This window comes from Rhinolophus hipposideros (genome assembly GCF_964194185.1).
Source record: "Rhinolophus hipposideros genome assembly, chromosome: 5".
NCBI lineage: Eukaryota > Metazoa > Chordata > Mammalia > Chiroptera > Rhinolophidae > Rhinolophus > Rhinolophus hipposideros.
This window is the reverse complement of record NC_138051.1, coordinates 32,641,066-32,663,276: the sequence shown is the minus strand read 5'-3', so window position 1 is coordinate 32,663,276 and position 22,211 is coordinate 32,641,066. Positions and strand designations below refer to the sequence as shown.

Here is a 22,211-nt window from a genome sequence, read left to right as displayed (position 1 = left end):
TTGTATTTTTCAGCTCTAGAATTTTTCTCTCCCAATTCTGCTCTTTAATATTTTGTGGATTTCAATTCTCTGCCAAAATTTCCAATCTTTTATTTTTACTCCTTGAACATAGTAAGCTGATAGTTCTAATATCTGGAGCCTCTGCATATTTGCTTTTACTGAGCATTGTTATGATTGATTCTCATTCATGATTGTTGTCTCCTTATGTGCTTGTTTATCTTTGTGTGACAGTCATTTTATTTGAAAAAAAAAAAGGTTTGTTTTTACAGAACTAAGATATTGTATTCTTCCAGAAATAATTTTTATTGTTTTTTTTTTTATTAATTAATTTATTTATTAGTTTCAGGTGTACAAAACAAGGTAATACTTAGACGTTCATCATTTATATCCCTCATACTGTGAACCCCCCTCCCCCCATCCACTATCCCTCCGACCTCACACTGAACCATCACATTATATATATAAAATTATAGTTGGCATTCATTAATGTTTGTTTCAGGCACTTGAGAGCACTGGCAATCTGGTATTATCTTACCTCAGCACTATTTATATTTTAAGCTGGGTAATTCTTTATTATGGGGGGCTGTCCTATGCCTTACATGATGTTTAGTGGTATCTCACTGTCCTCCCACTAGATGCCAATAGCACCTCTTCCTATTTATGACAATAAAAAATGTCTCCAGATATTGCCAAATGCCATCTGGTGTTTGAAAACCACTGTATTAACCCAAAACAAGGGGATTTTATCAGGTTTAAACATAGTGGGACCTAATATCCACTTTTGTCCCCCTTGCACATCAAGCCTCCCAAAAACATAGCCTACCCTCTCAGTTATCTTTTTCCAGAATCCCCAGGTGGAAAGCACTACCAAATACCATGTTTAGATCTCTGGTTTTTAATCTTCTTTTAAATCTTAGTTCAGTAATTTTTACTTTGTAAAGACTTTCCTAAAGTCTTCCAGGTAAATTTAAAAAAATTATCCTGTTTTTCTAGTTGTGCTCAGTGAAGACCAAATCCGAATTTGACGTAAGGATGTATATATGCAAACCCATTCCTGCTGCCTAAAGAACACCCTGTCATATCCTATGACTTACCTGCAGCTATGGACATAGGAAGTCTGTCTACACTGCCTCCTCATATGGGCCATTTTGCTACCTGATAGAGGCTCTCTTTTTGCCTTGCCAGGATACTTTTTGTTATTAAAATCTTCTTCAAAACACCTGTCTAAAGAGCCAATCTTCAGCTCTAAACTTCAGTGACCCAGTCTCAAATATTAATATGTGTTATCTGTAAATGCCCATCTATTTTCATTAGTGATGTGTTTCCTCCTTGGTATATTGTGTGTCTTAAAGACAAGGGCTTATAGGGCCCTTTCTATAATACTACTTATGGAGAAACTACTTATAACTACTTATGGAGAAATCAGGGATCTTAAAAATCATCTAGTTCAAACAGATGTGGAAATTAAAGTGCAGTAAGTCCACATAAATAATATACTGTTGTAGGATAACTAGAACTAAAAGCATGTGTCACCTCTAGAGGAATGAGGAGGGTCAGAATAAATCAACTCGCATGAAAACTAGGTAATAAAATGACAAGGCTTGGGTTGAGGAAAAGGGACAATCCTTTCCCATTGTGAAATTCAACTGGGGATGGTCCCAGGAGAAGCAAATGTGATACTGACTGTTCTTATAAGAGACTGTTCTTCTTTCTTATAAGAGAGAAGGAAATAATGTTTATTGTTTTGTATCAGGAATTTCTGCATTATTTGTTTTTACCTTTGGCAACCTTATGCAATCTGTTTGAAATAATTTTTACCCCCATTTTTAGATGAGAAAGCTGAGTTTTAGCATGCTGTAACTTGCTTCAGGTCAGCAGGCTAGTAAGTGGCAGGCTAGTAAACTGGGATATAAGATTTGGTCTAACTTCAAAGCCCATGATCTTTTTCTCATGCCATGTTGCCCCTGACAGTTCTCTTAGGGTCATGACTTCTCATTTGAGGGCATGTAAAATAAATGTGTATTTTAGAAGACGATCTTTCTCTAAGTTACCATTCAGTCTTAGATAGGGATCTACCATGTTTCCCTGAAAAGAAGACCTACCTCAAAAATAAGCCCCAGTTAAGATCATCGGCCAGACAGACACATTTGGTACATTATGATGATGTTCCAGACTAAGATAACATGACTGTATTTGAATAAATGTAGATTGTTGTACATGGAAAAATAAGACATCTCCTGAAAATATGCCCTAATGTGTCTTTTAGAGCAAAATTTAATTTAAGACTGGTGTTATTCTCGGGAAATATGATATAGAGAAGAGAAATTCATGTCAGAAAGGATCTTGTTAGGCTGTAAGATGGCCACTGGGAGAGCCCTTGGTGGGGTCAGTGTTCTCTTACCAGTCACACAAAACCAGAAACAGAAGCTAAAGAGCAGAGGTGCTTTGAATTTCTAGATTAGCACTCTCTCTTCACTTCTTAGGCCCACATTTTTCTTCTGTGGGACAAATCCTCCTAAATACAATAGTTTCTCATAAGTGACCAAACCATTCTGGTCTTTGGAACTAGGCTGGAAGTTTTGGAAGAGCAAACAAAGTATTAAATACTTTGGTAACTCTTGATGTCATGTAGAACTTGAAGAATGGGGGGTGAGCATTTTCTTTCTTGAAGGATTTCTTTTCCCCTTTTACTTTTGGTTCTGGACAGCAGAAGAAAATACAAAATACTCTCCCCAAAGAAGAGTTTAATTTCAGCAGCAAATATCTTCAAAATAACTCTAAATGAGGTCCAACTTGGTCTCAACTTGGCCTTAGATGAAGCAATGATCGTATCACAATATAGGTAGAAGGTTCTGGGAAATTCTAGCACTACATGATCCAATTTTGTTTAAATATCCTATTCTGTGGATAGGACATTATTTTGCCTTGTCAGATATATTTCCAGATTGATTCATGATTAGGTTACTTCAGGATAACTACTCAAAGGTACATTAGATGGCTGTTTCTCTTAGTCTCACAGTATTCCTTATATGGGTCTCACCAATTTCTATTCTTTTTTTCTTTTTTGCCTTGCCCCACTTCATGTCATCTACAGAAAGAAGAAAATTCTAAAAGGTGTGTATTAGTTATTTCTTGAAGGATATAATATATAGACCCATTCTGTTAGTTTCTTTGGCTTTTACAAAAGTGCTGGCAGCTCCAATACTCCCAGGTTAGATATTTGACAAAAAGTATGGTGAGGTTTGAAAGGGCAGTAACGTATGAAAAAGAAGCATCTTGTTAGAAGGAAAATTTTTTACTGTATTGCAAAAATGAAACTTTAAGACTACCCAGGTGTTGAGACCTTACAATATTCGTTTAAATATCCTTCTTTCTCTGAAATCAGCAGATTCTATTTGTGACATTAGAGATAGGATAATGGCTGAGAGTGTTTATTTGAAGTGCCTGAGTACTGGTTTCCCCACTGACCAACTGCACGGGAAAGTTTTCAACTTCTCCAAGCATTAGTTTTCTTATCTGTAAAATGGGGATAGTAATTTTTACCTTATAGTATCAATAGGATTAACCAAAGTAATGCATATAAAGTGCTTAATATAGCACCTGACATATAGGAAGCCCTTCATACATACTATTATTTTTTTATCATGGTAAAATACACATAACATAAAATTTACCATTTAAATCATTTTTAAGTGTTTATAGAAGTAGTTCTGTGGCACTGAGTACATTTAAATTGTGCAACCATCATTACTGTTCATCTCCAGAATGTTTCTGTCATCCCAAACTAAAACTCTGTACCAGTTATACCACAACTCCCACCCCTCTCCCCACCTGCCTGACAACCATCATTCTACTTTCTATCTCTATGAATTTGACTTCTATATGTATTTAACATAAGTGGACTCATACAATATTTGTGCTTTTTGTGACTGGGTCATTTCACTTAGCGTGTCTTAAAGGTTCATCCATGTTGTAGCATGTGTCAGACAATCCTTCCTTTTTAAGGCTGAGTAATATTCCATTGTATTAACACCTGCACAGTATTATAATAGTCAAAGGACGCTCTACTCTACCCACTGAAAAAGTGTGATTTTATTCATTTATGGCTAACACACTGCTTCAGCATCTCTGCTACTCATATGATAAGAAATGTAGGCTTGTGATTTTGGAGTAAAATCCTAGGAACACCTTTGAGTCCTTTTCTCCACTGGTGTTTACAAAGTTCCCATTAGCATACACCTCACTTTCTATTCAGAGGAGCAAGACAAATATTTCTGTACTCTGATACAGGCAGACAGAAGGAAGATTTGGAGAAAAGAAGTAGGGAAAATTTTGAAAAAGAAATCTGAAATTTAGTGTTAGAACAAAAATAAGAACAAGAAAGAGAAAGACCAGAGAGAAAGAATGGGGCAAGCTACGGGGACAGACCGTATTATCTAAAGATCTTTGTCCCAATAACTCCCATCTCACACGCTCTTCTTACAATGTGGTGTTCACATTCCTCCCTCAAGAGGTGGGGTCTATTGCCTCACCCCCCCTCAGACTGGGAAGAACTTCATAAATGCCTTAGCTAATAGAATCTGATGATAGTGATTGTATATGACTTATGAGGCTTGGTCAACAAAGCAGTAGATGTTGGATCACTCAAGCAGCCCAGTGGAGAGGCGCTAAGGCCCCCAGCCCAGAGCCAGCACCAACTTGCCAGCTGAGTGAGTCAGTCACCTTGGAAGTGCATATTCCAGCCCCACTCAAGCCTTCCAGTTTTCAGATGACTGTTAGACCTAACGAACATATTACTACAACTTTATGAAACTCTAAGTGAGAATTGTCCAGTTGAGCTCTTCTCAAACTAAAAAAAACCATGAAAAATAAGTGATTATTGTTAATTTAATCCACTTAGTTGGGGGGTATTTTGTTATGCAGCAATTGATAACTAATAGAGTTACCTTCTCTTGCCATTCATCATCACACCATGATGGGCATGAAGCAAGTGTTACTTTGAGAAGACCGACTCAGAGGCACCCAAAGTGATACAGGCATCTACGCAGGCAGGGCCAGTGTAGGTCAGCTTCAAAGTCTTTTATTTCCATGCGTACGTCACAGGCAGGTGAAAATGGGCAGCTAGAGTCTGAAGTGGAATATTTAGCCTCGGGAATTTATGGCCTGATCATTGAACCATCAGCTTATGTACACGGACTATTTAAAGAATAGACAAAAAATGTATACTTATAAATTCAACAAGTTTCACTATGCTCAGCAAAGGAGAGTAAATCTTGGTGAGAGCAGAAGGGAGAGTCTTCCTGAGGTGACTGATACATTTCCTAGGTCCTTACGACACACAGGCCCCCATCCTCTCTTAGGTGCTGTAATTCAGAACACAACTTTAATAATGGTTTCTACAAACCCGTAGGAGCATTCTTTTCAATTAGCAGTTCTAGAACATTTCTCCATAATGGAGTATTTTAAAGAAGAGAAGAGTTTCACATGATGAGTGAGTTGGGTCGAGATTTGGATTTGAGTCTTGATGTGTTTACTAACACTGAGCGTGACTTTCGTCAAGTCCCGGGAACTTCAGAAGTTTTTACTCTGTGAAATGGAGATTTTATCCAATGTCTGAAGATTTTTGCAGCTGTATAACTCGATAATTTAGAAGATTTTCTAGCGATGAAATGTTTCCTCAGACAATAGCTATGTCTATTCATTAACTGTCTATATTCACTCTGGGGCATATTTCAGTAAACTTCTAGAACTCAAGAGTGCATGGCATTTGGGAACACAACTCACAAATGAAGCAATTATAAAACAAATAGTCACATTTCTATTTAAATAGAAGGGTATTCTCCTGAAAGTCTTTTAGTCTTTTGTTCATAAATACCTGCATGTGTCAGAACATTGCTTGAAAAGAATTTGTACCTTGTGCTTAGAGCTAGAATACAATTATATTTCTGTTCTGTTTCCCTAAGTACATTGTTTACCAACTCACAACTTGAAGTCACCAATCCCTGTGGTTCTCCCTCACACACCCTGTCTTGGGCAATTTATTTTGGGTCAGCCAAGCTGAGACAATGCCTGGCTGGGTTTGTCTGTTTGGTGCTGGCCTTGAATGCCTGTCTAGGTTGCTCACTGCTGGTGGGGTGGATAAGGCAGAAGGGCGGATCTACGAATGATGGACAGACTGACCCAGCTCTTGCAGCTCAGTAGTAATACTGAGCTTGGGCAGTAATGAAAGTTAGAAATGACAGGTATTCTCTACATTAGAGTACTGTTGGAAAAGTTTCTTAAATGCCTCCTAAAAACAAATCTGCACTGCACACCAGACAGACATGAAACCAAGATTTATTAAAATACCCATAGCATACTTACAATTGGAAGCCATGAATGCAAATTCCAAAAAAATAGAGTTCTATCTCTTGAAACAAATTAACAGAGGTATCAACAGATTAGGATAAATATAATCTATCACAGAGATAGAATTCTTTGAATAGACAATCTACATTTTCTAACCAATATATATTATGTACAAAAATACCCTTGATACAATGACCAAGTAGTGTCAAGGAGGACACACACACACACACACACACACACACACACACATTTTCATTATGTACAAATCAATATTGGTTCCTTCACCTTTTCTTTTTAAAAATAAATACTTCATTGGGTTGCAAATAACATTTACAAATTCAAACAATGAGTATTTCCAGCTTTGACAGAATTAATTATGCAAACAAATTAGAAATACATATTTTTAAAAATTTAAAGGGAAAAAAATACCTGAATCCAATTAGCTTATTACATTAAAAAATATCCATGTAAGGTAAGGTTTCATGTCTTTAAAGTGCCTTCCCATTTCTCAAATTGCCTTCATTATTGCTGAAAATCCTTTAAGAAGGTTACACCTACAGATGGGTCCAATGTACTTGAACAGAAAAGCCAGTGCTTTTGAACATCCAATTGTTGGTTATTTGGGACATGCTTATACTTTTTTTTTTTACATGCTTTTAAGAGTCTAGCAGTTACTGTTGATCTGAACACAGCCACAAATTGTCAACGTGCTGATCCTGATTCATGTAGACATTTGAATCATGAGTAGTAGTAAGAGTGGAGTGGCAATAAAAAGCCTATGATTCAAAATATTTACACAGAATTAAGTCAATTTGTCCAGCAGCACAGAAAAGTTACTTCGCGCTTCAAAAATTCAGTCTTATGCATCCTAGTGGGTGACCTGCCCTGATCTATAATTTATCAAAAGAATGGTCCCAGTTAGGCAGTTTTAAAGGAATATCGATGAGATTTTTTATTTAAATCAAGAAGGACAAGAACAAACCTCCCCTCAGCCTTCTTGGAATAAAGTAGAATAAAATGAAAAAGAAATGCATTTTCCATTTCTTTTATGGATTTTCCCCTTTGCCTGAGTGATGAGGTGACGCTGACATTAGAAAGAGGCAGTCGCAGCAGTGTGTCTCAGTCGGTGACAGCACAGTGCCCCGTCCAAAGGGCTGGGAAATGGAGCACAAGGTGTGAGAGGAGAGAGTGAGGGCTCAGGGAGACATTCGGCTGTCTGTGAGGGAGAGGGGTAAAAAGAGCTGTGTCCTGGAGAAACTGTACTGGTAATATGAGAAAAAAAATAGCTGCAGGGTGTGAAGGCAGGGGGAACGGAAGCAGAGGTATTCAAAGGAGCAAAGTGAAATGAAGCTGGATACCAAAATGACTTTTGGGCAGGCATAGACAAAACAGGAAGGTCCAATGACAACCGACCCTATGGAAATGAGTCTGTACTTTAATGGTGTTATTTCAGCAAGCATAGGCCAGTGACATTAGGGTACCTGCTTTTCCAGCACGTTGTCAGGCACTGACCACTAGGAGATACTGGGCACTCCCAGTTTTTGCCTAATCCAAATTCATGGAGTTCCCATTGAAAGGCCACCCATGACACAACCATGGCAAAAATCACCGGCTCCCTCATGAAGCATTACATCAGCCAAATGCTGCACCGGGGCCTTATTCAAATTGTCCTTCTTTTTGTCCTTCACTCGTCTCCCTCATCCCATGGCTTGCAATCTCACAAGGCAGAATGAAGACACCTAACTGCACGGGGCTAATGCATTTTAGGAAGCAGTGTCCAGAGTCCAGAGTGTTGCTAAGAATATTAAACCTTAAAGGACTTGAGATAATTTACATTTCCATTAGGCTTGATTCCTATTAGGATGCTGACTGATTTCACTTAGGTTCTGGGCACGCAGTCCAGTGCTGATTTTCTAGGCCAAAGCACTATTCCCTAAATCAAAGTCCAGGGGCACGCTGCTTCCCGCACTAGTCTAAATTAGAACTCAATGAAAGGAAGACTATAATGAATCAATGATATTTGCTTTAAAGAGTCTTAAAAATTATTCAAGCTCTAATTTTAAGTTTCTGCACTTGTAGGAGGATCTTAGTTGTGTCTTTAAAGAGATGCCATTTTTTAATGCTTATATTCTTTGAAGATTACATGTCCTATTAGGGTAATATTATTTGTGTCTTATTAAATTGAAGAATTACAGAATTACAAAATTAATAATTTGGAGTAGACCTATTCCTCCAGTAGACCTAAAAATCCTATGTGTGTAACCCTGGGCAGACAGAAGATGTGTCACTAGAGTTTCCCCCGCACTCATGGATTTGTTTCCAAAGGAAATGGATGTCTTTGTAGGACTATGCAGAGTGCAGTCTCAGTGGGGCTGAGACCACCTTCTTTATGTCTTGGAGGTTAGGTGTAAAGAAATTAAATTATAGCTAGGGACAAACTACCAAGAAGAAAGGAAGAAAATGAGCTCAAACCTATCTAAAATGTAAATAATTTGAATTTCCTTCTATTCTCTTATTGGGAAGAGTAGTATAAGTTTTTTATGCTCTATGAGTATACCTATTTTTATATATCTCATAGAAAAACACCTGGAATCCAAAATTCATCCCAAGAGTTCCCAGAGAGTTGTTCCTTCCTGAATATATCTATTGTCCACATATGGGGAGGTAGACAGTAATTTACCTGTATGCTCAGTAGTCTATGGGACTAGCCTTTCATTTTGGAAAGCTGACCCAGATGGATAAACAAAAATATAGTTGTTTCATGACAAGAATGGAAGCAAGCCCTGAAAGAGAACAATGAAAGAAAGTAGGTACAGCTTTGCCCAGGATGTTGACGAACCACTGTGAATGCAAGCTGAAAACACTCTTAGTTGAGGAGCTAGGTGTAATGCACTGGCAGCTCACATTATATATGGGGAGAGATATTCATTCTCCTTTAAGGCATTTTCACAGTTTCAAAGACAGAGAGCCCCTTGGGGTCTGCATGGGTAGAATTTAGGGAAATTCTCAGCTTACAAATCAGCCTAGATTGGTAGAAGGTTGTTGATTCCGTGGAGAAGAATTCCAAGTTCTTTGGAGGTGAATTTCTCCTGGAAACAATCGACTCATTTGCATTTTGCTAGTCCAATGCTATCAAATTTCACACAAAACATAAAAATAAAATAGCCCACAGAAGTATCCGAATAAACTTTTAGAAAGGGAGACAGACGAGACATTCTTAATATTAAGATAAGATTTTTAAAAAATAGAAAATTATATGAACATAGGTGGAATGTAGAAGAACAAATTAATGGCTTTAGCTACCACTTTCATATAAAAATCTTAGATTAAGTCAGTCTTTCTCAGATCATAGACTGGAGAAGAAATTAATGAACAAGTACTTCATAGATGTAATATGCAATAAAGTCTGGAGTTCATTTGACCTGTTGTCTAAAGTGAACCATCAGAGAAAGGAGGAGGAGAAGGAAAAGGTCCTCTGTGTTACTTTCTATCACAGTTACTTTCTATCACAGTGTGGGGGGTAGGGGTTGGAAGAGGCGCTGGGGTTAGAAGGGGAATGAATCCAGTAAGGTCCATTTGGGGGCAGCCAATCTACTGAATGGGGCCTGACTTACTTCCCAATCTCTTTATTGGTAGAAACTGCATGTGGACTTGAGAAACCAGGTAAGCTAGTTGCCATTTTAACATCTTCACATTTCCAAGTAAGTTTTCAACTACACAAATTTCCCACATGCTAAGTTTATATCACAGTGTTGGTTAAGAGTCTTGGAACAAATAAGACTACTGAATTGGCTTCAAGTTTTACATGTTAAAACTTTCTTGAATTCACTAGTACCCAACAAAGCATTGCTCTGGAGGGTTTCGTAGATTGCCCATTGCTTGGGAGGGGAAATGAAGAATTGTGAAATTAACATTCAGTGCTTCTAACAAGGTGTCAACTGATGGGTGGGCAGAAATGACACAAAATGGACCTCTCAGTCACATTCAGCTATGTAACAGAGCCTAGTTATGCCTGGATTCAATTGCTAATGGAATTGTAAGTACTGGTATGTGACTCTAAAGGAGTCAGATATGCTGAGGCATGTTTCCGAAGGTGCTTTGCTTTAAGTGACTTCTGCACCAATAATAGAGAAGATTCCAAGCAGTTGGATTGTTTTTCTCTACAGCTGGAAAATGGAAATATATCCAACAAGTTATTTGCATTTTGGAAAGGCTAAAAACTTCAAAACTAAACTCATTAGATTTCACAGTATATCGATTTTTGTGATTCAGGAACTAACAGACTAATTTGTGGGTTTCCAAATCTGTTGATGCTTTTTATTTTCTGTTCTAGCTCTTGGCCTTTTCTTTCTTTCTTTCTTTCTTTCTTTCTTTCTTTCTTTCTTTCTTTCTTTCTTTCTTTCTTTCTTTCTTTCTTTCTTTCTTTCTTTCTTTCTTTCTTTCCTTCCTTCCTTCCTTCCTTCCTTCCTTCCTTCCTTCCTTCCTTCCTTCCTTCCTTCCTTCCTTCCTTCCTTCCTTCCTTCCTTCCTTCCTTCCTTTCTTTTTTTTTTTCTGCTTAGAATAGACAGGATCAAAGAAAAATGAAGCTCAAATCTGACAGAAGTCTTCCTGGCAATTCTTAAAGACAATTTAACCTACTTCATAAAGTCATATATTTGATATTTGGATCAGATATTTTTTGGGAAAAGCTATTTTTTGGACTTCTTTCCTCTCCTTAACTCAGAAAGCCCTAAACTGATTTTACCTTGTTTCGTGGAGGGGAGAGTATGACAAAATAGACCAGTTTAGGATGTCAGGGAATGAAGAGGCTCCCCTGCCAACATTACAGTCTGGTTACTGGGAACGAGACTGCAGGTCTGCGTGGCTGATTCCCCTTCACACACTGACTAGGTGTGTTTCCTGTGCTGCGGCAGGCAGTGAGCCGCATTCACGACACCAGGCAAGGGAGAAGGAGAAATAGAAATGAGAAAACATCACATTCAGGAAAGCCAGAATGTAGTTAAAACAAAAATTCCCCCATTGCAGGCAGCATAATCTATGGAGAGATGTGCAAAAATGCACTTACACCTCTTCTGCCACATCCGATCCTGGTCATTGAGAAACCATACTGACGACTATCTTTGTGGAGGTTCCCAATATCACCAAAGAGTTTTATTCCTTCCTTCAGTTTCTCCAGTCGCAGTGTATGAGCTTTTCATTTAGGAAACGCCTTTCCTTAAGGTACTCATGGACAAAGGGGTTGCCTAAGGGCGGCTCAGGTGGTGTGCAGCTTCTACTGTCCTCACTAGGGGGAGGGGTAGCACCCAATCTGACATTCAAGTCCTCAACCAGGGGGCCAATTTGTTTTGGCTACAACATTTCAAGATGTAATAGCAATACTGGGTTTCCTTACTGTACGTTTCAGATTTCAGAAATTCTTCCTCCATAATTCCCAGATGGTTGTGGCAAGTATTTCAAGAGACATCATGGACGTCAACTCAAGTATTCAAAGGGCAACTGTTGGGCAGCAGATCCATCACCTGTCACCATGGGGGCTCCACCATCATAGCCATTCATTTCTGCTTGGCCACACTTTCCCCTTTTTTCTCCCCGGTAAGTTGCCTCTTCTTGGGTTAAAAGCCATACAGCACACCATCTTCTAACCCGGTTTTTGACACCTAGCAGGTCTGCTGTGTTTTTTACCTAACATTTTTATATCATGCTCTGGTGTAATATATGGCATACTTGTGTGCTTGCGGATGATGCAAGAATCTGAGTTGCTATCCAACTGTACTCTCAGATTTAATGAATCTTAGCTAGGAAGAAAAGATGTTGTTTCTAATTTAAGATTTCTCAGCATCTGACTAGTAAGGCAGGAGTGAGAGTCTCGTTAAACACAGAGAAGCAATCCTGGTCACTCTCACTCTTGTTCAGGGATGGCTGTGCTTAGAACACCCACTTAAACCATGCTTGCCTCTTATGCCTAAGCTGCTAAGTGGTACCCCAACTACTTCCTCTCCATGAAAAATTTAGAGACATCTGTTGCATTTAACACAATCTCAGCATGCATTTTAGAGGAATCATTTTAAAGGTCTCCAGGTTGTTTTAGATGGCCCACCTTGAAACTCTTGTGAATCTTTACTGAGTATCAACCTAAGCTGGAAATGAAGACTGTGTCAACAATCCAGTACACGTGTGGACCTGGGAGGGGGCATCCAAATACATAAGGCAGGATTCAAACTGGGTGAAAATAATGGAAAGCCTGCCCTGCTGTCTAATATACTGACATACTATTAATATATTTGACTACTTTTACAAAATCATTAGGTTTCCTGAACAGAGGCAGGCAAATTTCACTCTTTAGAAATAGTTATTTTACTGCTAATTTCTAGTCCGTCCATGAGGATGAAATCCAACGTGGGCTACATTTATCTAACTCTCAAGTTAAATATTTCCACCCATGATTCTTCAGCACGGGTTCCCTGAGAGCTTGTTCTTACAGGATTATGCGGCCAAAATGACAGTCTTGCTTCTCGTCAGTGATTTAGTTTGTGAGCACCCTACTTCAGGACCTGAACTGTATGACAGTGGCTTCATGGAAAGACACCTGCTGCTGTCTCCCGTCAAGTCTGTAAGGACCATGAGGATCTACACTGATGTTGGTCTCACTGAATTCTAAGTTGATTCCCAAGGCTTTGGCAAAACAGGCCCTTTTCTTTTGAGTGATAATACTAGAAGGAATGTCACAGAGCCCAGGATGGCTGTAAGTGGAATTTGTTTTAAATCGATGAATTCCTTAGGTTTTCTTCACGGTTAAGTGAAAATGACAAAACACTATAAGAAAGCAGGATGAAAAGCTTCTTGCTCACAAGCACCTTCTTTCAGTCATGTAAGTTCCTTACTAGCTTTTCTATTTTACTTGTCCCATCCTTCTATTTTGAATTGAAAAAACAAAACAAAACCATCTATGTTACTATATTCCTTTCTTTTGAATTGTTAGAAAAGGTGGGTAGCACCTGCAAGAATATGGCTTCAGAGACTTGATTTGATCCTGACTGGGCATTCTTAATTCCCAAGATAGGCATGATATTAGGCTACGGTGCTGCTCCAATTAGCTGAATCTATTATGAGGTCCCTGAGAGGGCTGATAACTGGCAGGCATTTCCTGGGTAGAAACTCAGGCACCTGATAAGTTGAGAGGTTCTGGAAAGATCTTGGCGTAAGGGGTAGGCCATACACCACAGCCAGATCGAGAAGGGTTTGAAGTTTGTTGTCCTTTTCTACACTGTCCTCCACCAACTGGAGGTGAAAGCTCGGACCTTTCTCCCTTCAATGTCCAATGATACTCTTTGATCCCATTCTCAATTCACCCCCAGCCCCTCTTCTGCCCTCACAAGATAATTTCCCTTGCTACTCAAGGGGCAATGGTCATATCAGCTGCCAGGATCTGATAAAGCTGCCTATGCATGCTATTCTACTCAAAGTTTAATATTAATGTAATTACATTCCTTGTATTTGGATGCAGAAAACTTTTTTTCTGCCCTTAATTTTTCAGACCTCAAAGACCCCTGCTTCACCCTTTGTCACATGCTGGTCAGTCAAGGTCATGGTAAAGACTACGAATAGCATTTGCTCTCCTGTATGGAAACCGCCTGCTGGGGTTAGAGGGAACAGTCCAGCCACACACAGTCCCAGAACATGACATAGGGCTCAGCTGCACGTCAACATGTCATTCACGAACGTTCTGAAATGTGAAATGTGCTCTGTCACTGGGTCACTTGTCCAAGCAGTTGCTTTGACTGCAAGTCTGTCCTTGTTGATGTATCACTGGTTCTTCTGGGCGAAGGGGTGGAGAATCTGCTGATTCAGGAAACCGTAATGAACTGATATAAAAACAAAAGACTGGGTCTTACGTAACAGCGGATGTCAATTCCCTTATCATAGTTTGTTCTCCAGGATGAAGTTTATGGCTACTTAACCCCTTCTCCACCCATGTATAATTCCATTTTCTTTCCTTTTTGTTACATGAACAACAACAAGAAAATAACCATGTCTCTTGTCTGGGAAATACATTGTCTTGGACTTCTTAAAACACAGTTTTGGTAAGTTTCAACATTTTTGGCGAGAACAATGCTTTAAGATCTTGCTGCAATTAGGGCAAGAATACTAATTAAATTAAGAATACTAATTAAACCAGCAGTGTGAACTCTCTCAAGGCAACTGTCATAAAGACGCTTTTCTTCTGTCACAGATTTACATGTATCAAGCTTGGACTAGAAAGCTTGAAATCTCCATAGTTTAAAAAAATTGGAAAATCTTGGTGTTTCTTCTGGTCTTAAACAAGGTGAACTTAGGACCTTTACAAGAAACAACTATCAAATACTCCTGCGATGTTCCCTTAGGCAGGTTTTCATTGTTTCTGTGGCTTAACAAGGGGCTTCTTTAAGAAGGCACGGGATGCTCATTGCAGATGAGCTCAGGAAGCGATGAGCAAAACAAACAGTAACGTATCTTTCAGGAACTCCCTGCAGCACTGCTGTTGGATCACGCAAGGTACTGCCCGTCTTGCTATCAACATTTTCAGGTGTCTGTTTTAGTTGGTGGACACACTGGCTTCCTTCTGACGCAGTCTTTCTTTCTGTTGTTTGAGAAGAAACATGAGTTTATTCTTTCTCTTTTTTTCTAAATTTTCACCATGCGCAAATTTTGATAAATTTCTCAAATTTTGGTCTAGAATGCTGAATAGAGTTGTACCAAACACCCAACAAATGAGAGTATCTCTGTCCTCCTTTCCTGAAACTTGTTCCTGCCAATCTATCACCCGTACCCTCCAAAAAACAACCAAAACGAATAACCAGCAAACCAAAATGAACAGTCAACCAAGTATATTCATCTAAAACACCAGCCTTTCTCATGCCACGCTGTTGTTCTGTGATGGAGGTGTTAACCTGCAGTGTTCCTCAAAGACTCCTCCTAGCCCCACCTGTGGCCTACTGATGGAATTAGGGAATGCTCAAGAAATTACCTCTAGAGAGTCTAGATATGGAAAATCAAAATGGAAGATGACCAGATTCAGTCTATGCACAAGGGCAGGAGCTCCCATTTGACCATGGAGCTCCATGCTCTGTTCTCCCTAAGCTTCCTCCCCAGGGACAGCCTTCTAATGGGGAAGGATAGGTAAGCCTGCTGGCATGATGGAAAAATAAAGTAGAGTGCATGAAACAGAAACATGGATGGCTTCCTGTTTCTAGGACTTTAGAGAAGTAAATACATTAAACACAGTGAGGATGGGTGTGTCTGCTTAGGGGCGGGCAAATAGGAGGCTGAAAAAGAAATAGGAAGAGCAGATGTGGGGACAAGCCCTTTGAGGATGGATCCTCACCTGCTTATGATCTGTGACATGTGACATTGCAGTGAATTACTATATTGGCCTGGACATAAACTTGAGTTGATGATTTTTGAACACCCATCCTGAGTTTGGATCCCATTCCTGACTTGTGATATTGAATCTGGAATCGGTGTACAAGCTCTTCTTTAATTCCCCCTCAAACAAACATACAACAAGACAAACAACCCTAACAAGTAGAGGATCACAACTGGGAGCTTGCTCACCACCGGGTTACCTATAAAAGAATGCCAGAGTAAGCCCACTGTTCCCCTTTGTCCACAGGGCTGAGTCCATTCTCTGCCCCTGAAAAGAAGGTTTGGCTGTAAAAAGTCAGGATAGAGGCCCAAATAAGAGGCCTGGGAAAAGGGTTAGAGGCTGATGGAGGAAAGTAAAAATTATGCTTGAGCCCACTTCCACCCAAAAGCATAGGGATGAGTGTAGTGAATACACTGTCAGTGGGCACAGAGGTCATGTCTGTTCAGGAAAGGGCTGTGTGCACTAACTGTGGCTGTTCCTGACCAAGCTTTATGGCTCTGACTTTACCATTTCTCACTCAACATTCATGTAGCTGCTGATGGGATTGGTATGAGAGATAGCATGGTCCATCAACAGAAATAATCTCACTTTCTAATTCATGCTCCATTTAGATTGTCAAAGGATTTGAAGCAGCTGGCCAAAAGTACTTGTGATGCAAAAGGACAAAATAAGTAGCTGAGGGAGATCAGGGCATAGAGGAGGTAGGGTCTGAAAACCAGAGTGAGGAGAGTGATACTTCTACTTATCACTCAAGGTCAACTAAAGCTTCTACTTATCACTGCAAGGTCAACTAAAGCTGCTGAAATGTGTAATAACAAGAAAAAGAGCTAACATTTATTGAGCTCTTATTATATGCTAGGCACTTTACATGCATCTTCTCAGCTTCCTCAAAATAACTCTAAAGCAAAGGTAATATTATTTCCCTCTCTTGATCAAAGAGGGAGGAGTAACTTCACTAAGGTTTTACAACTAGTAAGTGGATGAGTTGGGATTCAAACACTGTCACCTTGTGTCCCTAACCATTTAGTTATTCTGACTATGTCAGGAATGAACAGTGGAAATTCATTATGACCCTTCCTGAAAACAGCGCTGTGAAGGACAACTTCTCACAGCCAGGAAGTTTGACAAGACTGCTAGTTTCTAGGACAGGGAGAGACATCAGGAAACCCAGAGTCTAGTGTTGGTTTTTGTTATCCATTTGTGAAATGCTTCTGCATCTCAGTTTTCCCAACTATGAAAAGAGGATAAATCCTACCCCTTTCTTTAACAGGGAAAAGGAATTAATGAGGGTGAAATGCTGAAACATTTCAGGAGAAAGGTGCTTTGAGGTAAGGTAGACGGATCATGACATGGGGTGGAGTGTGAAAGGGTAAGTGACTCAATTTGGTTTATCAGGAAATGACCTTTGTTGAGTATGCTGGGAGAACATACGACCTGTGTTTTGTTCCTTACTCCTTCCGTATGACCTACCATTTCCGTGAGTTTTATCCTTTAAATACAGAAACACTCCTGGGTGCACCTCAGTTATAATGAATAATTTTGAGGTAATGTTGAAAATGCATCTCACCAGACTAGCCGTGGGATTGATTTTCTTTGTCTCCACTTTCTTCTCTGATGTCAACTTGCTGACTGATTCCTGAGCCATTTTCAATCTGAAATCGAAACAGAGAGTGGTGGTGGGGGGAAGAAGAGAAGGGAGCAGGAAAAAAGAAAGAAGAAAAAGTAAGAGGTCAGGTTAAAGAGATTCAAATGATGTTGAGTTAACCAATCAACAGTTTGGAAATATAAGGAATGGTTTCTCAATGCTTTTAATTAGTAAATTCAAACTCTAATTAGGTGTGAAGACATGTCTTCTGTGTTATCAATAGTAAATTACCTTCACTGGCTGAGACGCTCACCTAGATGACTTTGGGAAGCCTGTGTTTTTGTGATCAATGCGGGAACTTCTAATCCATAGAAAACTGGATGCACTCACTTTACTCTTCTGTATACTTCAAGGCTATCTGGGTTGTAATCCACTCAGTACATAATATGGACACAATTTTGAAAACTGAAGTTTTCAGGAAATATGAAAACTACAAATATTAAAATTCACTAATTCACATCAAGTAAAAAGACAACTGACAAAAATGGAAGAAAATATATGTAAATCATATACCGGACAAAGGACTTGTATTCAGAATACATGAAGAACTTTTACAACTCAAATAAGAAGACAAATTACCCAATTAAAAAGTAGGCAAAGGATTTTAATAGACATGTCGACAAAGATGATATACAAATGACCAAAAAGCACAGGAAAAAATACTCAACAATATTAGTCACCAGGGAAATGCAAATTAGAAGCCACGTCGAGATTGGTACCATTTCCCTGAAAATAAGACCTAGCAGGACAATCAGCTCTAGTGCGTCTTTTGGAGCAAAAATTAATATAAGACCTGGTATTATGTATATTATATCATATCATATATCATATCATATCATATCATATCATATCATCATATCATATCATATCATATTATAAAGACCTGGCCTTATATTATAGTAAAATAAAACTGAGTCTTACATTATATTATTATGTTATGTTATGTTATGTTATGTTATGTTATGTTATGTTATGTTATGTTATATTAAAGACCCAGCCTTATATTATAGTAAAATAAGACTGGGTCTTATATTAATTTTTGCTCCAAAAGATGCATTAGAGCTGATGGTCTGGCTAGGTCTTATTTTCGAGGAAACACGGTAGGAGGGGCAGAGATGTGGAATGCCATAGGCACGTGTGGCAGTTAAAAATTGGAAGGAATATTTCAGCTATGGAAGTCCCCCCTGAGAAACAAGGGGTCCCAGCCTGATATCAGGCTCCCCAACCTAGGAGCCTAGTGCTCCTAGGCTACGAAGAGAAGTCCCTGTAACATCTGCCCCGTAACAACTCAGAGATTGTGGCTGAGTTAGAAGGCTGCTGGAGTCCCATGTACTCCTCTTAAGCACCCACACATGGAATTACTTGTTGACAGACTCACTTGCTCTGAGCTCCGGAGTTGGGGCAGCAGCTCGAAAGGCACCAGGGTCATATGGGGAGGAAGTGAATTGTCTGGCTTTAAGGTGAGGGCTGGAGAAGCAGCTTTCTCCCAGACAGAAGTGTTGGCAAAAGGCATTGTTCCTCTGTTGAGCCCTCTCCAACCTAGCCAGCATATGCAGGTGGATGCCATATCTGTCAGTCTCCATAAAACCTGACTGACACTGTTGGCCCTGCATTGGTGAGACCCCATCCCACTCAACTTGTGGGCCCACCCAAGCTGCTTCCAGTGACTTTTCTGTAGAAATGACCTGTCTTGGCTCATACTTTGGACTTTCCTAAAACCTCAGAGTTCACAAACTGTAAACAAACAGCATCTGGCCTTGCTGTGCCCCGTACCTCTTGCTAGCAGCTCCACGCCGGTCATCAGTGGCAGCCAGCCTCAGTTCACAGTTCAACCTGTCCCCCCAACCCTAGCACAAGTAGCAATCATCTAAAGATCACTTTGTAACTCACATCAAGTGGCCTCAGGCAGGGCACAGCCAACAGCTGATCTTGGTTTGCAACAGAACCCCTCTCAAGAGGACCCAGAACCAGCACACCTGGTGGCCAGCTTCACACCACACCAGAGCACTAACCAACCACCTCCACAAATGACACACCCAAAGGGCAGACTCAGCAGGCACCAGAGCCCTGCTCAAGTAAATCTGCTGTATAGGGTCAGCCCCTGTATAACAGCTCCTCCACTGTAGTCACAGCCAGTCCTCACAACCAATCAGCCTGACAGTCAATCCCTCCCCTTGACATGCAAACGGCAACCGAGGTTTAACTACAACCCACAACCTACACAGGGCACACACAACCCACACAGGAGACATACCTGGAACACCTGGCTAGGGTGACCAGGGAGACTGCACCACTGGGCTCCACAGGAAACCTACTACATAAGGTCATACTGCTAAGACTGGGAGGCAAAGCAAGTCTACCTAATACATAGAAACAAACACAGGGAGGCAGCCAAAATGGGGAGACAAAGAAACATGTCACAAATAAAAGAACAGAACAAGGCTCCAGAAAAAGAACTAAACAAAATGGAGACAAGCAATCTAGCAGATGCAGAGTTCAAAATGCTGTGTATAAGGGTGCTCAATAATTGCAGTGAGAACTTCATTATATTATATTATATTATATTATATTATATTATATTATATTATATTATTATAAGACTGGGTCTTATAGTAAAATAAGACTGAGTCTTATATTAATTTTTGCTCCAAAAGATGCATTGGAGCTGATTGTCCAGCTCGGTCTTATTTTCAGGGAAACACAGTATACTACTGTATGTCAACTGTAATTGAGAAATGAAAAGTAATTTAAAAAGAAAAAATCCACACATTATGATTCCATTTATATGAAATGTCCAGAATAGGCAAATCCACAGAAGCAAAAAGTAGATTAGCAATGCCAGGGGCTGGGGAGAGGTGAGAATGGGAGAGCCTGCGAAGGGGTTTCTCCTAAAATTAGATAGTGGTGATGACTGCACACCCTTGTGAATATACTGAAAACCACTGAGTTGTACACTATGACAGGGTAAATTTTACACTACATGAATTATATCTCGATAAAGCCGCTATAAAAAATTCATCAAAACACACAATGTGGTAGGTATATAGATGATGTGGTACAGAACTGTACATTTGAAACCTATGTAACTTTACTAACTAACCATTGTCACCTCAATAAACTTTAATTTAAAAAGAATAAAAATAATTTTAAAAAATTCATCAGTTGAACGTGATATTATTTCTTATTTACTGCATCAATGCAACGATGTATTTCTCATCCATCAGACTGACAAATCTAATAGTCAGACAATCTCAACTGTTATTGAGGACGTGGGGAAATGGGAACTACCAAACAGTCCATGAGGAAGTGTAAATTGGGACAGCTGGCTTTAGCAATATCAAGTAAAACTGCAAACATGCATCTCCCATGAGCCATCAATTTCTCTTCTAGGGAGATGTCCAAAAGAAACTTTTATACACTGACACAGGACTTTTATGGTAGTGATATATGCAATAATGAAAAATCGGAAGCAACCTAGTGATTAGGTTCAGTAGGGTAATGGACAGATGATAACGGCCAATAATAGCTAACAGTTATTGGGGGCCTAATCTGTGCCAGGTTCTGTTCTGCCTTCTTTATTTGAATTAAATCATTGAATTCTCATGACATTCCTTCTGAGATAGAAACTTTCACTATTCCTATTTTACAAGTCTTAACCACTTTGCGATACTGCTTTTTAAATTATATTCATTTAATGGAATGTGGTATAACCGTGAAAAGGAATGAATTCAACAATTATAGATAGCAGAAGCATGATATTGAAAGAGTAAAGATTTCCGTAAAGAGGCCATGTAGTATGATGATATAGAGCTCAGGTCTCCAAGCCTGGCTATGGGAATATTTCCCAGCCCCAGCACTAATTAGCTGTGTGATCTTGGGCAAGTGACGTCCCTGTGCACCTTGATTTCCTTAAAAAGGGGACAACAACAATAGTGTCGGCTACATGGAGTAAGTGAAAGGACGGAGACAATACAGTTCCAGGCAGACTGTAATCACTCTACAAATGTTCGCTACTATTGTTACTATATGCATGCAGTATGCTGCATTGTATATGTGTCTGTAAATGGTACCCACAAAACAGTATTTTTCACAGATGCCTGCATGTGTGTACAAACATACATATAAACATCTATCTATATTTATACACAGACTGGAAAGATACTAGTTTCATGACAGAGGTTATCACTAGAAAGATGGAAGAAGAAAATGGCTTTGGAAGGTAGTCCACAGAATAATACAATTTCATTTTAAAATATAATGCTTCATTTTTTAATTAAATTTTTCTTAAGAAATATGTGGCAAAATGTCAACAATTAATTCTAGGTGGTGGGAATATGAGTGTGTTATATTATTCTTCGTGTATTTCTTTATTTTAAAATTTTCTTCAAAAATATTTTAAAATACTAAATATTCAAAAATTCAACAACCACAGACACTTTAAAAAAATGAACACGCTTTTTCTTCAGGGCCTCAAATAAAAATCTTTTGCTCAACATTAATCACATACTTTTTTAATATTGAAGAAGTGGTTGAGTGTCTTAGCTCTTTACTTAGTTAATTTTATCCAATTTACTTAAAACATACGCTTAGTAATCCAATCTCCCAGGTCACATGCACAAGTTAGTTACAATGAATTCAACATGTTGACTTGTGCATCAGAAGAGAAATAAAAACGAGACAAAGATGAGCAATGATTTATATAACCTAAGAAGAAATACAGCTGCAACGCTGCCCTGAGAAGGAGCATTTCCCAGCTCTGACATAGGTCTGAACATACACACCACACTAAACTTTCCTGTTTGCAGCAATAACTAT

At 39.2% G+C, this 22,211-nt stretch overlaps 1 protein-coding gene across 10 annotated transcripts in view; it reads right to left on the bottom strand.

Moving 5' to 3' along the window:
- The window catches only part of FMN1 (formin 1), a 437,062-nt gene that overhangs the window by 39,186 nt on the left and 375,665 nt on the right, over positions 1 to 22,211 (bottom strand). For 8 of the 10 annotated variants that reach the window (XM_081050121.1, XM_081050127.1, XM_081050132.1 and 5 more), the window contains 2 exons: positions 17,319 to 17,403; positions 6,321 to 14,965 (listed from right to left, as the gene is read on the bottom strand). The exons of 1 other annotated variant lie outside the window; for it this stretch is intronic. In XM_081050121.1, coding sequence (XP_080906247.1) covers positions 14,921 to 14,965; positions 17,319 to 17,403 — 130 coding nt within the window. In that variant the 3' untranslated portion in view covers positions 6,321 to 14,920. Of the gene's footprint in view, positions 1 to 6,320; positions 14,966 to 17,318; positions 17,404 to 22,211 lie in introns of those variants that run through there. One more of the 10 variants, XM_081050128.1, reaches the window with a different exon arrangement.